Source organism: Natrix helvetica (assembly GCF_964273705.1).
Source record: "Natrix helvetica genome assembly, chromosome: 5".
NCBI lineage: Eukaryota > Metazoa > Chordata > Lepidosauria > Squamata > Natricidae > Natrix > Natrix helvetica.
In genome coordinates, this window is record NC_138551.1 from 149,922,169 (window position 1) to 149,938,834 (window position 16,666).

Genomic DNA, 16,666 nt, shown 5'->3' on the forward strand with positions numbered 1-16,666 from the left:
AAGTTTCTTATGTTTGGGGTGGTGGGGGTGGAAAAAACTCCCTACCGCAAGCAAATCCTAAATGATTCGTGACATGTTATCCACAGGATTGATCTCTAGTCAGGATTCTAAAGTGGTCATCAGATGGATGCCAAGTTGCTTATCAGCACATCTGTTCTTAAATCAGTCCCCAAACTGTTTGCCGTCTTATCTCAGCATCTGAGTTATGGACGATTTGGCCCCAACACGTAAGCACCTGTGAAAAAAACATGTCTGCCTTTCAAGTATGCCCAGGACAAAGAGAAAATAATTGCGGCGTTTTGGAGGGACAAACAGGCATCTGTTCTGCCTGAGAAACTTGGCATCCCCAAGTCCTAGCACTCCTCGTATTCTCTTTTAACAGTAAGCATTGTCTTGCAGTACCCATTTTCGCACGGAGACGGACAAAACTGAGTTGTGGATGAGAAAGGAGCAGAGGAAACAATGGCAGTGGGGCAGCCAATTTAGGTTCGTCCTGGCTGACCAATCAGGAAACGTGGGATGAGGTTTTTTTCCCCCCCCCAACTCTGAAATTAAAAAAACATATTAACGTGCTGAGAGTAAACGTTGTTTTTTTTTCCTACGATGGATACCTGACCACGTTTAGTTCAGAAGGATTGTCGCACAGAAAATCAGAGCTTTAAGTTGCTCGATTCATGGGAATCTCTCCGGCTCAGTGGTTTTTACTAACTAAGTGGTTTTTACTCAGTGGTTTTTACTAACTACTAACTTTACTAGCCCATGAAGAGAATTCAGTCTTGGGCTATCAATATCCATGACATGGATGGATTTGTCGTTAATTGTGTTTCCCCGAAAATAAGACAGGGTCTTATTTTCTTTTGACCCCCTCTGAAATAAGCGCATGGCCGTATTTTCGGGGAGGTCTTATTATTTTTGAGGTGCAGGAGGTGGTGAGCGTGGTCACTTCATGGCTGCTTCTGTGTTGGAATATTTTCGTGGAGGGCTTATTTTTGCCGAAGGCTTGTTTTAGCGCTTGTGCTCAAAAGTCCAATTGGGCTTATTATCTGTGGAGGTCTTATTTTGGGGGAAACAGGGTCGAAGGGAACTAGTTCAATGGTCCCAGAGTAGCAAAATTAGGCTAGATGGACGTGAGCTAACATAAAGACAGCTTCCTAAATACCTAATGGAATTTCCAAACATTATTTTTGAAAGAGGTTTTGCTCCGTGAAATCTTGTTTCCTTCACCAACAGTTTTTTGGGTCATTTGATTGTAAAGAGGCATCAAATTTGATTGTAAAGAGACAAATACGAACCAGGACAATACGCATTGCTCAATTTTCTCCTCATTTCTATAATCCTGAATGCGTCGCGTTTTAAAACTCCGTGGCTCCGTGAAATCTCATTTCCTTCTCTGATCAGCCTTTTTGGCTAATTTGACCACACGATCCAGGACAATACACAATACACAATTTTCTCCTCGTTTTTTACAATCCCAAAGGTGTCCAGTCTTAAAACTCAGGAGAAGCTAGAAACGAAGAATTTCTAGCGTGCCTTTCCCGCCCCCCCACCCCCCAAAATCATTGCTTGATTGCTATTTAGCAAGGCATCCAGATTTCGAAGGTTGCCTGGGTTTATTGCAAGCCCTCAAATGGGACGGAAACAAAATAAAACTCTTATCTCAGCTCTTCCCCACAAACAAGCCAACGTGGTCCGTTCTTGAGAGGGAGGGGAAGCAGAAATTTTAGCTCGGTCGGCATGAGGGCGAGAGGCTACCGTGGGTAAAAATTGCTGACGGCTTCCCGGCAGAATATATTCAGAAGGGTTTTCATCCAGGAAGTGACGTCTGAAACGCAAACCAAGCAAAGGATGCCCCCAGGACGGAAGACCGGTTGCACATTTGACATGCACCCACGCTGGTGGTTGGGAGATCCTGCTGGTCCCAGCAAAGACATCTGCCGGATTTTGAGGCTTCGGGAACGGATCCTTTTCCAGACTTGGGAGTTTGGATCACTGTCGTGGAGGACGGCAGCCAACGCATGGATCCCGCTGGGTTTTGCTTGTCCTTTTGTGCAACCTTTGACAACGGCGAACTTTGCTGGATTTCACCTCGGTCTGGCACTCTGGTGGACGAGGGACCGAAAAGTGTCTTTCGAGACACTTTTGAATACAGCGGACGGCAGAGCGCAAAAGTCTTAGGAAGAACTCTTCTGGCTGATGCTTGGGGGAGGGGGGGGTGTCTCACCTGGTCTCCGCACCCATTTTTCTCTTATCCCGGCTTGTGAGTGGGACGGGTCTTGGGGTTGGGGGATAATCAAGGGCTTCAAGAGTGGGGGGGAGAAGAGTCATTCTTCCAAACTTCCCGCGGAGCAAAATTAAGGCCGAGAGGCGGACAGTGGTGTCATTCGAATGGACGGGGGTCTTTGGAGAGGAGGGGCTCAGAGTCTTTAATGATCGTCGGAGAGAGTTGGGGGGTTGAGGCTGCTCCCACCAGATTCTGGAAGGTCTCCTGCTGGTGCTGCTTGGCTCGGTTATACAGTATCACTCCAATGGTCACCAGCACCGTCCCGACGGCCGAGAGGCTGGTGATCTTGTTCCCAAAGACAATAATGCTGAGCCAGATGGACAAGGCGTGCTTCACCGTGCTGGCCACACTGGGGGGAGGACAGGAAAACAGGAGGAGAGTGAGAAAACGGGGAGTGATTTCATACTCAGGCGTTGCCCGTGTATATAACAGGTGGGGATTCTGGTTGGATCCAGACCCAGTTAGATAACCTCAGAAAACTTACTGCAAATTTTAATACATGACATGAGAAAAGAAGAAACACCCCTTTGGCTGTTACTCTCCTGCCCTCTTAAGCAGGGTTGCTGAGACAAGACAAGCTTACAGCCCTTGCCGTACGGCTAGAGATGATGGGTGCTGTAGTCCAGCTGCCCCAAGAGGGTCTCGGGATCGGGAAGGTCATGCTAAATGGAAGCCGGGAATCTTTGCCAAGTTAGATTAAGTCACCTCATGGCTTCCTTGTAAATCGACACCTGAAATAAAGGAACTTAAATGAAGATGATCATCTTCATCATCTTCATTTAACGACCCATCATCCCTTGCGGGGTGGAGTCTGGGCAACTGGATGGAGCTAGCAGAGTGTTTACTGGCCGGATGCCTTTCCCTGTTGCCAATGCAGAGTTTTGTTCAGCAGATACATTCTCATTGTGCCCAGAGAGAGAGAAATATCTGCCTCTACCTAGGATCGAACTCCCAGCCTCCTGATTGTGAAACGAGAGCTCCCCTTCCAGGCCACCGCACCACTCTGCTTGCTTCTTACTGGATGATGAGCCTATGGAATTTCTGGTGGGTTGTTGTTGTTGTGTTTTGTTTTACCTGAACGTTACGGGGGAAATCTTGCCCATCAAAGCGTAAGCGGTGACACTTTGCAGGTGGAAGAGAACTCCGTCCATCAGGAGCAGCACCACAATGTCCTGGTTGTACTGGAAACTCCGCCCACTTTTCCCAATTACCGGCATATCCTTTCGGGCGGGAAGAGAAGAAATGAAACAGAGGAGAAGGAGAGGGCAGGAGGTTAAAAGGGGGGCAGCGCCCGGAGCTCAATTTCGAGATCCTTCTGGATGCAAAGCAGAGACTTCTGCCCTGTTTTCTCCCAATTTTACGTCCTACAGCATGAAAGAACGTGGGAACTGCTGAACGAAACAACTCTTTATCTCGAGCTGGGGCGGGGAACACCAAGCTGAGCGGTATGTCATTTTCAAATGTATAGATGTGTCGATCCAGGGAGGTTTTCCCCTCCTCCCAGCAGGTGGCTGGAAGGAGCAGAAAGGAGAAAGGGGGAGGGGGGAGGAAGGAAAGAGTGGGAGAAAGGAAGAGAAAGAGATGGGAGAGATGAAGTAAGGATGCAAGAATGAATGGAAGAATGAAGGAAGGAAAGAAGTAGAGAGAAAAGAAGGGGGAGGAGGAAGGAAGGAAGGAAGGAAGGAAGGAAGGAAGGAAGGAAGGAAGGAAGGAAGGAAGGAAGGAAGGAAGAGAGATGAGAACGGGAAAAGTGGAAGGGGAGACAGACAGACAGACAGACAGACATAAATAAATAAATAAGAGAATGGGAAAGGGGGATGAAGGAAGGGAGAAGGAAGGGAGGGAGGAAGGAGAGAATGGGGAAAAGGGGGAAGGAAGGAAGATAGACAGACAGACAGACAGGCAGACAGGCAGATAGACAGACAGACAGACAGACGGATAGATAGATAGATAGATAGATAGATAGATAGATAGATAGATAGATAGATAAATGAGAATGGGAAAAGGGGAAGGAAGGAAGGGAGAAGGGAGGGAGGGAAGGGGGAAGGAGAGAATGGGAAAAAGGGGGAAGGAATGAAGACAAAGAAAGAAAGATAAGAATGGGAAAGCGGGAAAGAAGGAAGGAAGGGAGAAGGGAGGGAGGGAGGAAGGAAGGAGAGAATGGGGAAAAGGGGGAAGGAAGGAAGACAAAGAAAGAAAGAAAGAAAGATGGATAGATAAATAGATAAATGAGAATGGGAAAAGGGGAAGGAAGGAAGGGAGGGAAGGAGAAAGGAGAGAATGGGAAAAAGGGGGAAGGAATGAAGACAAAGAAAGAAAGAAGGAAAGAAAGAAAGAAAGAAAGAAAGATGGATAGATAAATAGATAAATGAGAATGGGAAAAGGGGAAGGAAGGAAGGGAGGGAAGGAGAAAGATGAGAATGGGAAAGGGGGAAGGAAGGGAGAAGGGAGGGAGGGAGGAAGGAAGGAGAAAACGGGAAAATGGGGGAAGGAAGGAAGGAAAACAGACAGACAGACAGAAAGAAAGAAATAGGAGAACGGGAAAAAGGGAAGAGAGGGAGGGAGAAAGGAAGGAAGGAAGGTAAGAATGGGAAAAGGGGAGGGAGGCGTAACCAAAAAAATAGTCAGAAAAGAGAAACATGGCTGGTCCACTCAGTTTGGGCCCCACCTGCCGAATGTTGGCTTGCAACTAGCAATAATTCACAACATTCCCCCAACCTGCCTTTCTACAGCACCAGGCAGAAGCTCAGTTGGGGCCTGTTGGATAAACAGCAACGTTGCCATACTGGGGGAGGGAGGGAGGGAGGGGTGGGGGCAGAAGACACAACTCACCATGAAAAAGACCCAAGCTGGAATAAGCATGATCACAGCAGCTGCGCTCGTGTAGAACTGAAGCTCGGGAGCACTGGAAAAGAAAAGAAAGAAGAAATTAAAAAGGAGAGGGGGACGAAGCGGAATGAATGAATTATTCTGGGTGACTTGAAGGGTCACCTCAGGAAATTAACGTAGGTCCCTCGGACTGAGGAGAAGCAAAACTTCTGTTAAATCATCATCTCTTTTTAACGATCCCATAATCCCTTGCAGGGGTGGAGGTCTGGGCAACTGAGGGTTTACTGGCCAGATGCCTTTCCTGACGCCAGGGCGGAGTTTTGTTCTCATTGTGCTCAGAGAGAGAAATATCTGCCTCTACGCTGAACTCTCACAGCCTCCTGATTGCGAGGCGAGAGCGCCGCCACTAGCCCACCGCGTCACTCCCGAAGCTTCTGTTAAATCGTGCAAAGGTTTAAGGACTTACGAGAAACGGTATTTGTCCCCGCTCAGCAGCTTTTTGGAGAAAACGTTCTGCAAACTGCAAAAAAAGAGAAGAAAGCCACATTTGTGTCAAACGTCAAGTGGAAATAACCAAGAGCAAAGAGGGAAGAACTGCCCAGAACAGCTAAAAACAACTCTGCAGATGTTTCCTAGGTATAATTCCACCCTTCGAGCTTCCGTGATGCCTACCAGTCCATAATATTCGTCGACAAAGCTGCTGAGAAGCCGAGGATGTTGAAACTCAGTTCGGTCGCAGTGCACAAGGCCAGCCCGCCCATCACGGGGACCAGAGAGAGATTCACAAACAGCCCTGGGATAATTTGGGACAGAACCGGAAGTCAGAAGAGAATAAAGGGAACAGAAGTGTAGAGAAACAAAACAGACTTCTGGCCGATTTGACTTGTGGTTCGAGATTCAGGGAGGTTGAAAAGCAGTTGCCTTTGCACCCCGAAGGGCTGAAATAATGTGCTTTGTTCGTTTGTATTCCGCCTTTATTGTTTTTAAGAACAGCCCAAGGTTACGGATATATCCGACATATATTCCTCCTCCTATTTTCTCCACAACAGTCTTATGAAGTGGAGAGAGAGGGGGGGTTAGGGAGTGGGAGATAGAGGGAGGCAGGGAGGGGGGAAGAAAGAGATGAAGGAGAGAGGGAGAGGGAGAGGAAAGAGAGAAACAGAAAAAGGGAGGGAAGGAGGGAGGGAGAGAGAGAGGGGGGGAGAAAGACAGAGACACACAGAAAAAGGGAGGGAGGGAAAGGGAAAGAGAGGGAAGCAAGGAGGGAGAGGGAGGGAGGATAAAGAGAAAAACAGAAAAAGGGAGGGAGAGAAAGAGAGAAACAGAAAAAGAAAGGGAGGGAGAGAGGGGGAAGGAGGGAGGGAGACAAAAAGAAACAGAGGGAGGGAAAGAGAGAGGGAAGGAAAGAAGGGAGAGAGAGAAACAGAAAAAGAATGGGAGGGAAAGAGAGGGAAGGAAGGAGAAAGGGGTAGACAGAAAGAAAGAGAGGGAGGGAGAGAAAGAAAGAGAGGGGGGAAGGAGGGAAGGCAGGGGAGAAAGAAACCGAAAAAGAGAGGGGGGGGAGAAAGGAGGAAGGGGGAGAAAGAAACAGAAAGAGAGGGAGGGAGAGAAAGAGAGAGAGATGGAAGGAGGGAGGGCAGGGGAGAAAGAAACAGAAAAAGAGAGGGAGGGAAACAGAGAGAGAGAGAGAGAGAGGGAAGGAAGGAAGGAGGAAGAGGAGGGAAGAGAGAGAAATAGAAATTATTTGATTATGATTGCCTAAGAACCATTGTACCCAGACAACGCACTGTTTGATAAAAAAAAATTCTGTTATATAAATAAAATAAATAAAACAGGGAAAAAATGTAGCCTACATCCTAGGCTCAGTTTCACATTTGAGGTGCATTGATTTCTGCAAAACGTACCGGTGTATTCTCCTAAAATCATGCGCGACATAATCACGGTAAAAATGGGCGCAGAGCTTTTCACAGTCTCGGCAAAGGAAACGGCCACGTTCTTCAAACTGACAAGCCCCAAAACCACAGTTGCAAACCTGAGATGAAGCAAGGAGGGGGGAAAGGTAGTTTAATTTTGCGGCAGCCAAAATACTCAGGGCCCATTTTTTTTCTTTGACCCAAAACCATTGACAGAAAAAAACCCGAAGCTGGAAGCAATGGAAGAGGTTCATTTTTTCCAGGACTTTAAATCTATAAATCGGTGTGTGTGTGTGTGTGTGTGTGTTGGTGTTGGTTGACCTATATAGCTAATTGGGAACGCGGTGGCTCAGAGGCCAAGACGCTGAGCTTGTCGATCAGAAAAGTGGGCAGTTCGAATCCCTAGCACCGCATAACGGAGTGAGCTCCCGTGACTTGTCCCAGCTTCTGCCAAACTAGCCGTTCGAAAGCACGCAAAAAATGCAAGTAGAAAAATAAGGACCACCTTTGGTGGGAAGGGAACAGCGTTCTGTGCGCTTTCGGTGTTGAGTCATGCCGGCCACATGACCACGGAGACGTCTTCGGACAGCGCTGGCTCTTCGGCTTAGAAATGGAGATGAGCACCGCCCCCTAGAGTCGGGAACGGCTGGCACATACGCACGAGGGGAACCTTTACCTTACATAGCTAATTATAGAGATGTAGTGCAGAAGCACCTGAAATGCTCGAAGTTGGAGAAAACTGGCTTTTAAAAAAAAAAGCTAACGCAAGAGCAGATTTTAAAAAACATTTTTTTTTTAAAGAAAATCCTCCAATGTTTGTCTCAGAGGATTCCTCCCAAAACGTTCATATTAAAAAAAAATGACTTAGTTTTCTCAAGGGGGGAGAATACAGATCTGAATTTTTTGGGGGCGGGGGGGGGGCAAGAAAGGTATCCACCAATGAAGACATGACTCAGTTTCTCCCAAGGAGACCCAGGCCTTACCGCATCAGGCCAACGAAAAGCATAATCATGATGAAATTCGGAGGGTAGGAGAGGCGGGTCTTGTGCTGATAAAGACAGCAGGGGACAAACATTTTGATGCAGCCAATGAAGGTGGTGGAGAGCATCTGAACAGCACCTGGAAGAAAGAGAGATGCCTAAAATTAGGATGTCCAGACGAAAAAAATGGCCTGATGGTTCCCCCTTCCAGCCAGAGAACGAACTCTGGATAAGTACAAAGTCAGTTTGTCCAAAGTTAAAACATGAGTTGCCGTCTGGTGAATGGATTAACCTGGGTTCTGGGCCGTTGTGTGGGATAATGGCAAAGGCATTGAGATTAAAATTCAGATTCACCCAGGGGTGAAATCTACTTACCCATATTTATTCGAGTATAACGCGCAAAATTTTGTACCAAAAAAAGGAATCAAAGTGTGGGTGCGCGTTATAAACGAGGGCTGGGGTGGGGTGGCAGTGGCGGCCGGTCCATTGAGGGCGCAGGCGAATTGTAAATTGTAAATTTCCGGACTGCAGCCTCGATCCCGGACTCAGGCGGCGCCGCGCCGTGCTCAATAGTCGCAACTCAGCTGCCTGCCGCCTTTCCCCTCCTTTGTCTCCCAGCCGGGGCGGCCCGCCGCTGAGTTGCGACTATTGCCGCCGCTGCTGCCGCCGTTCACAGGACCCGCCTCTCACCCTCTTCCTCCAGTCGGCAGGAGGAAGAGGGTGAGAGGTGGGTCCTGTGAACGGCGGCAGCAGCAGCGACAATAGTGATGGCCGCACGTGTTCAACAACGTTTTTTTGTCAATTGGTGTGAAACAAAATTTTATACCGATTTTTAATCGAAAATTAGGGGGTGCGCGTTATACATATGTGTGCGTTATACTCGAATAAATACGGTACCTTCGCTACCGAAGGTTGGCTCCGCTCGGGTGTGTCACCTCCGCACATGCGCAGAGTGTCAAAAACGGACGCGATGATGTCCAGGCGGGTGGGTGGAGCTTCTCCCTCCCTCCCAGTGGTTCGAATGCAGTATTGCAGGCTAACTCTGCCCACTGCCAGCAGTTCAATCCTGACCAACTGGCTCAAGATTGTTGGGGGCAAGAGGCTCTGTAAACCGCTTAAAGCACTGTGAAGTGGTATATAAGTCTACGTGCTGTGGCTATCTTCCTTCCTTCCTTCCTAGTGCTAGAATGCAGTATTGCAGGATAACTCTGCCCACTGCCAGCAGTTCGATCCTGACCAACTGAGGTCAACTCAGCCTTCCATCCTTCTGAGGTGGGTAAAATGTGAAGCCAAATTGTTGGGGGCAAGAGGCTGACTCCGTAAACTATTTAGAGAGGGCTGTGAAGTACTGTGAAGCGGTATATAAGTCTATGTGCTATGGCTATCTTCCTTCCTTCCTTCCTAGTGCTAGAATGCAGTATTGCAGGCTAAATCTGCCCACTGCCAGCAGTTCGATCCTGACCAACTGGCTCAAGGTTGTCTCAGCCTTCCATCCTTCTGAGGTGGGTAAAACGAGGACCCAGATTGTTGGGGGCAAAAGGCTGACTTTGTAAACCCCTTAAGAGAGGGTGTGTAAAGCAGTATATAAGTCTAAGGACTATTGCTATACATGCTACACATATTGCTATAGAGAAACAAACTTTCCATGTTGGCCAGAGGGAGCAAAGCTGTGACCCTAAAGAACGAAGAAAAGCTCAGGGTGTTTGCAACCTCAAGAACGGAGAGAAAGACGGCGCCGATTTTCGGCACTCCAACGCAACTGGTGCTTCTCAAGTGGGCAACGCTAAGACAGGTGGACGTCGACTCCCCCAAACCCCCTACGCCAGCCAAAGCGGACGCGGCTACTTACCCAACATACTCGGTTCCCCTTCCAGCAGGGACAAGATGTACTTGTTCAGGAAAAGAGTGCAGAAGCTGAAGAAGTACCATAGAGTGAGGTAGCTAAGGGCGTAAGAACTCCAGATGCCCAGGTCCGACTCGATCACGGTGGTCTCCGTGATGGTGATCTTTAGGACGTTCTCCTCGGGCACGCTGTCACTCCGGGCGATGACGAAGCGTTCGCTCCGGCTATGGAAGAGGGAGCCCCACTGGAAGAGGCTCTTCGCTTTGGGCTTGTCATCCAACGGAGGCAAAGAGAGCGAGGCGGAAGGGCCGGAGTCAGCGGGGTCCAACGTGGAGCTGCTGGTTAGGGTGGCCATCTTTGGAGGAGAGGCCCGAGTCGCTCAACTGCCAAAGCGAAGCCCTCGGACTGGGGCGGGGGGCCCCTCCAAATTGCCTTGGCTTGCGAAGGGCTTCAGGCGCATTTGGTCACACGTGGCTGCGTTGTCTGGAGAGAAGGAAGGGAAGGAGGGAAGAAGGAGCAAGAGATGGAGGGAGGAAGAAAGAAAGAAAGAAAGAAAGAAAGAAAGAAAGAAAGAAAGAAAGAAAGAGGGTGGGAGGGAGGAAGGGAGGGAGGAAAAGAAAGAAAGAAGGAGGGAGGAAGAAAGAAAGAAAGGAGGGAGGGAGGAAAGGAAAGAGGGAGGGAAGAAAAAAAGAGAAGGAGGGAGGAAGGAAAGGAGAGAGGGAGGGAAGAGGGAACGAGGGAGGGAGGAAGAAAGAAAGAAGGGAGGGAGGGAGAAGGAAAAAATAAAGGAAAAGGGAGGGAGGGAGAAAGAAAGGAAAGGAGAGGGAGGGAGGGAAGAAGGAACAAGGAGGGAGGGAGAAAGAAAGAATAAAGAAAGAAAGAAGGAGGGAGGAAGAAAGAAAGAAGGGAGGGAGGAAAGGAAAGAGGGAGGGAGGGAAGAAAAAAAGAGAAGGAGGGAGGAAGGAAAGGAGAGAGGGAGGGAACGAGGGAATGAGGGAGGGAGGAAGAAAGAAAGAATGGAGGGAAAGAGGGAGAAAGAAAAAATAAAGAAAGGAAGAGGGAGGGAGGGGGGAAGAAAGGAAAGGAGAGGGAGGGAGGGAGGGAGAAAGAATAAAGAAAGAAAGAAGGGAGGGAGGGAGGAAAGGAAAGAGGGAGGGAGGGAAGAAAAAAAGAGAAGGAGGGAGGAAGGAAAGGAGAGAGGGAGGGAAGAGGGAACGAGGGAGGGAGGAAGAAAGAAAGAAGGGAGGGAGGGAAGAGGGAACGAGGGAGGGAGGAAGAAAGAAAGAAGGGAGGGAGAGAGGGAGAGAGGGAGAAAGAAAAAATAAAGAAAGGAAGAGGGAGGGAGGAAGGAAGAAAGGAAAGGAGAGGGAGGGAGGGAGGGAGGGAGGGAGGGAAGAAGGAACAAGGGAGGGAGGGAGAAAGAATAAAGAAAGAAAGAAGGAGGGAGGGAGGGAGGGAGAAAAAAAAATAAGTTTGGACACCAGAGTATGAACAAAGTAAATTGAGTTCTGAGGTTCACCACAGTGGCCTCCCCTGGGGAATCCTGTCTGCTGAATCTTGGATGGGGGCTTTTGAGAAAGCAAAGAAGGGTCATCGTACTCTCAAAGGGCCTAAATCAGAACCTGAACAAAAAAAAAAAGAGATCCTGCCTGGACATCAGGAGGACCCTTCCAGCGGTCAGCCAGTGGAACAGCTTGCCACCTGAAGCCCCAAGTTCTTCCTTCCAACAGAGTCACCTGTCAGGGGCTCCATGGGACCACGCCTTCTTACCCAACCCACCTGCCCCCTTTGCCACCGTCTGCAGAAATCCTAACTTTCCCCCTGCAGCTGCAAATAAAATGGATGTGTAGAGCAGGAGTTATTTAGGATACCCCTGGGGTATCTTTGCTTCTTCCAGAAGAAAACCACACACACACACACACACGAAACGGAGCCAAGAAAACAAGCTGCCTTAACAAGCTAAAATTGGTTTGCTGGCTGGGAGTCAAATGGTTAGGAGGGAGAGGGAGAGGGGGAACCTCACCAAGCTGTAATTTGGTGCCACGTCTTTCAAAGACCAAAATAAATTTCCACGCAAAAGTTCTAACAAGAGGACATGCCTCCCCAAAAAAGGGAGCAGTTTTGTGATTGCCAAAACAGATTTCCATGAAAAGCCACCTACGCCTAGTGCGCACAAGATACATCAAACCTGAAGGTAATACCGTAACGGCGATCGCGTTAATTCAGTTGCAATGAAGGTTGATTGTCAGCCTAAACAGAGAGGCTCTTAAAGAAGCCAACAAGCAGAGAGAAATAAAATCAGATGGCAAAGTAAGATAGGGGCATGGTTTCCACAATGCGATCCAGTCCTGTGACGCCAATGTTCTCCCTGGGCCGAGGGCAGATTGATAACCCAAGTTCAAAGTTCAACAGAAAACGAGTTTTAAAAGCAGTCACACTTGACCCCCCCCCCCCACGTGAAATTAACAGTCGGGCGGAAAAAAATGAAATTTAAAAACAAGGTGTCACTCGTCACACTGGATTCACCTGGCTGTAAAAACAAAACAGCAAGAAAATAATCTGTAATAAAAATCTGACTGTAACTAAATGCTCTTTTTAAAAAGCCAGTGGAGGTTTATTTAAGATATACTGTAGATAAAGTGTTTTTTTATCCCTCTCACACAATGAAGCTTCTATAAGCTCCATTTAAAAGGATTCGGGCTGTGTGAAATCTTCTGCTTTTTACTCAAGGTGAAAGGAACTGTCTGTGCTTGTCCAAAAAAAATTAAAAAAAAATTCAAATTTATGATGCCAGAAATTGTATATATACAAGATTTGGATACACAGGGAACTAATAAAGGAGAATATTTCAGGCTCAGGGTTGAAATGAGGGGTTCTTTGGTGCGGTCTGAGCTTGGTTGTGTCCTTGGGGACATTTCTTTACCTAACTAGATAACATCATCAGTGCTAGAAGGGGAGGAGGGTTTGCTCTCTAGTTATATACAGTTCGATCCAGTCCAAACCTGCGTAAAGTCGTTTGACTGGATTGAGCTGTTTATAACCAGAGGGCACACTCTGCTCCCTTCTAATATTGATGATGTGACCTAGTTGGGTAATGAAATGTCTGCAAGAAATCACCCCAAGCTCAGAGAGCACCAAGGAGCCTTCAACGCAGGGAACTTTTTGCTAATTTTGAAAAATGCCTGTTTCAAGACAGGCGGCCACATCCTTCAACATCAAAGTCACAAGAAACGAGAGATTAAAAACTGGCAGCCTTTTGATTCTCTAGAAGTTTGAGACGGCGCTTTCTCCCCTGGGCGTGATCTTTCCTTACGTCCAGGTGGACAAAGGTACTTGCCAAAATGAAGATCCTCTGGGCAGCTAGCTCTGCCTTTGAAAGAAAATTGAACAAATGTGGCGAAAAAGTACCGCCGTTGTTTTTCTTGGGAATTCCCAAGCCCTGAAAGCATCGAAAGGAAATGGATCAAAAAAGGAATTTTTTCTAGGCCAGAGCTGTGATAAGGGAAACCTTTTAATCTTCTTCTGTGACTTAATATCATTAAAGATGAGATAGTAACACACCTCACCAGTTACTATGAATTCATTTAAGCTTCATGCGCAACAGTGGAAATGTTCTATTTGGTATGTGCACATAGACACTGCCAATATGCCTATTCATAGTATAGCCCAGTTGCAGAAAGAGTCAAATGTGCACACACACTGGAATACAGAAAATAAACAAAAATACAACGGTATATAGCTCTCGGTATTCAATTTTTTGAACACTGTATAGTAACCTAGCCATAATGATATACAAACTATATTTTATCTCCCTCTCCCTTACCGTGACTCTATCTTCGGATTAAATATACGTTAAGGATACAAAGCAGGTTTATCCGTAAATAATGGAAAAGTTTGGACAATTAATTCAATTTTCTGAGTTCCTTTTGAATCGCAGTGGGCTTAGCTTCAGCAGACCACAAAGATTTACGCCACGGCAATTCACACTATAATTCCTTGTATAAAACAATTCTTTAAAAAAAAAGGATCCATTCAGATGATTTCCAAACTACCTTCTGTCTAGCTCTTGATGGTAATTCAGCCCTCCCTCCCCTTAACTTTTTTGGGAACAAAATTCAACAGGCTTGCGACTTTGTGCCCACGAAACCTCTTTGTCAAAGGTTTTGATGTCATGAACCAATAACTGCAACACACAGCCCCGCACCGACAATGAGCGATCTCCAAAGACGTCTTTGGTTCTAAATCAGTTTCCTTTGGCAATTGTGCAGGCAGAAAAGGTCGGCTTTGTCAAACGTCTTTAGAGCTGTGAAGCCACCATTGCAAATTCTCCCTCTAACTTGCGTTGCAGTCAGAGCGATACAATTGTGCCCGGTCTGTTGTGTACCAACATACCTGCCTCCGTTGTCTGGCAGATCCGGTCTTGTTCTTCCTCCGCAGCCATCCCCGGGGTTACTACCTCCATCAGTCAGGGAGGTGGGCCTGCTACACAATCCGCTCCTCCTTTGGCAGGGCGGAGCAAACCAGAACTAAAAAGGAGGAGAAAAAGACAAGAGAGAGATTACCAATGAGCCTCAAAGAGGCGAGCATGGATCAGATTTAACTTGCCTGTGGTTTATGACTCTCTGGGCATGCGTAAACATGCCAATTGTTTTTCGGACTCACATTACGGGGGGGGGGGGGGGAGAGAACTAATGGATTGTTTAGGATGGAAACTATATACAATACAATAGTAGAGTTGGAAGGGACCTTGGAGGTCTTCTAGTCCAACCCCCTGCCTAGGAGGAAACCCTATACCGTTTCAGACAGATGGATATCCAACATCTTCTTAAAGACTTCCAGTGTTGGGGCATTCACAACTTCAGGAGGCAATTTCTGTTCCACTGATTAATTGTTCTCACTGTCAGGAAATTCCTCCTCAGTTCTAAGTTGCTTCTCTCCTTGATTAGTTTCCACCCATTGCTTCTTGTTCTACCCTCAGGTGCTTTGGAGAATAGTTTGACTCCCTCTTCTTTGGGGCAACCCCTGAGATATTGGAACACTGCTATCATGTCTCCCCTAGTCCTTCTTTCTCTTAAGCTAAACATACCCAGTTCCTGCAACCGTTCTTCATGTTTTAGTCTCCAGTCCCCTAATCCTCTTTCTTGCTCTTCTCTGCACTCTTTCTAGAGTCTCCACATCTTTTCTACATCGTGGCGACCAGAACTGAATGCAGTATTCCAAGTGTGGCCTTACCAAGGTTTTATAAAGTGGCATTAACCCTTCACGTGATCTTTATTCTATCCCTCTGTTGATGCAGCCTAGAACTGGGTTGGCTTTTTTGGCAGCTGCTGCACACGGCTGGCTCCTATTTAAATGGTTGTCCACTAGGACTCCAAGATCCCTCTCACAGTTGCTACTACTGAGCAAGGTATCATCTATACTGTACCTGTGCATTCCGTTTTTGTTAATAATAATAATAATAATAATAATAATAATAATAATAATAATAATAATAATAATAATAATAATAATAATAATAATAATAATAATTATTATTTCTTAGCCGCACCCTCTCCCGAAGGACTCGGGGCGGCGTACAATAAAACATATAAAATACATATCTGGACAAGACATACATATAACAAAGACGTGTACTAAGACGTGTACAAGGAGGAGGTGGGCTGATGGAATGTAGAACCTTACTCTTTTCACCTTTTCACCTTACTCTTTGCCTAAATGTAGAACCTGACTCTTTTCACCTTTTCAACTAAACAAGAGATCCAACCTAAAACTAAGGAGAAATTTCCTGACAATGAGAACAATTAACCAGAGGAACTGCTTGTCACCAGAAGTTGTGGGAGATTTTAAAGAAGAAATTGGACAACCATTTTGTCTGAAATGTTATAGGGTTTCCCACTTCAGTGGGGTGGTGGGATGGATTAGAAGACCTCCAATGTCCCTTCCAACTCTGTTATTGTGTAATTTTTGGGTTGTTTTTTTTTTGTTACCTTCCAATGTTTAAAGACAAAGGTGGATTTTGCTGAACTGAAGAGTGATGATTTCTCTTGCTGAGGCTGCAGGAATTTAAAAAAAAACACTCCAGGATTAATTCACAGACAATTTACCACTGGACTCTAAAGATTGGGAAGGAATAAGGGAAATATTCCTTAAGCTTTTAAGCGTTATTAATTTCACTCTATTTATTTGTCAAATGTATCCACCGCCCATCTCACTGTCTAAATGGCTCTTGGCAGTTTACAAGTAAAATTTAAAAATTGCTCATCCACTCTGGATGCCAGGAAGGTATGTGAGATATTGAAAGTTCCCCTAGGCAAGCTTCAAACCATTCATAATTAAAGCTAAACAAGTTTCTAGTCCTGTTGATACTAGCCTTCACAGTTATTAGATACTACTGTAGTCTCTACATTTAGAACTAAAACCAAACTAAAAATAGTGGTGAGGATACCGAAAGTGGAGATCTGGCTTTCTACCAGGCTCCCATTTCTACCAGGCTCAAACTTGTAGACTCAAGTTTCTAGTCCTCTTGAGGCAACACGTGTCTTCTGCTATCTTTCGCCCAAATTAGCAAGGAAGGGGATATTTATGTCAGGATGTCTATAGGAAAATAAAGGTTTTTATTGCCTTATAAGGCAGCTCAAGACTATGACGTTATCAGCCTCTTAGTAACGTAGGTACTGGAGGGAAGGATGTGACGTCACAAGATAGCACATCGATGAGAAAAATACTACTGTAGACTAGAGAATTACAGCGGGAAGTATGTCTAGCCGTCTCCCTCTCTATGGCACCTTGGATTCGATCCCTCCCGAAGGGCGGGCGCAGG

The 16,666-nt window shown here is 46.6% G+C and overlaps 1 protein-coding gene across 1 annotated transcript; it reads right to left on the reverse strand.

The window, feature by feature from the left end:
* Positions 1–707: 707 nt before the first annotated feature.
* On the reverse strand, positions 708–16,526 carry SLC35E2B (solute carrier family 35 member E2B). Its single transcript, XM_081955017.1, has 10 exons — positions 16,292–16,526; positions 14,239–14,346; positions 9,853–10,329; positions 8,007–8,142; positions 7,015–7,142; positions 5,783–5,903; positions 5,577–5,630; positions 5,114–5,186; positions 3,356–3,501; positions 708–2,630 (listed from the first exon to the last, which is right to left on the reverse strand). The coding sequence occupies exons 3-10, from the start codon at positions 10,199–10,201 to the stop codon at positions 2,378–2,380; spliced, it is 1,260 nt and encodes a 419-aa protein (XP_081811143.1). The 5' UTR covers positions 10,202–10,329; positions 14,239–14,346; positions 16,292–16,526; the 3' UTR covers positions 708–2,377.
* Positions 16,527–16,666: the final 140 nt, after the last annotated feature.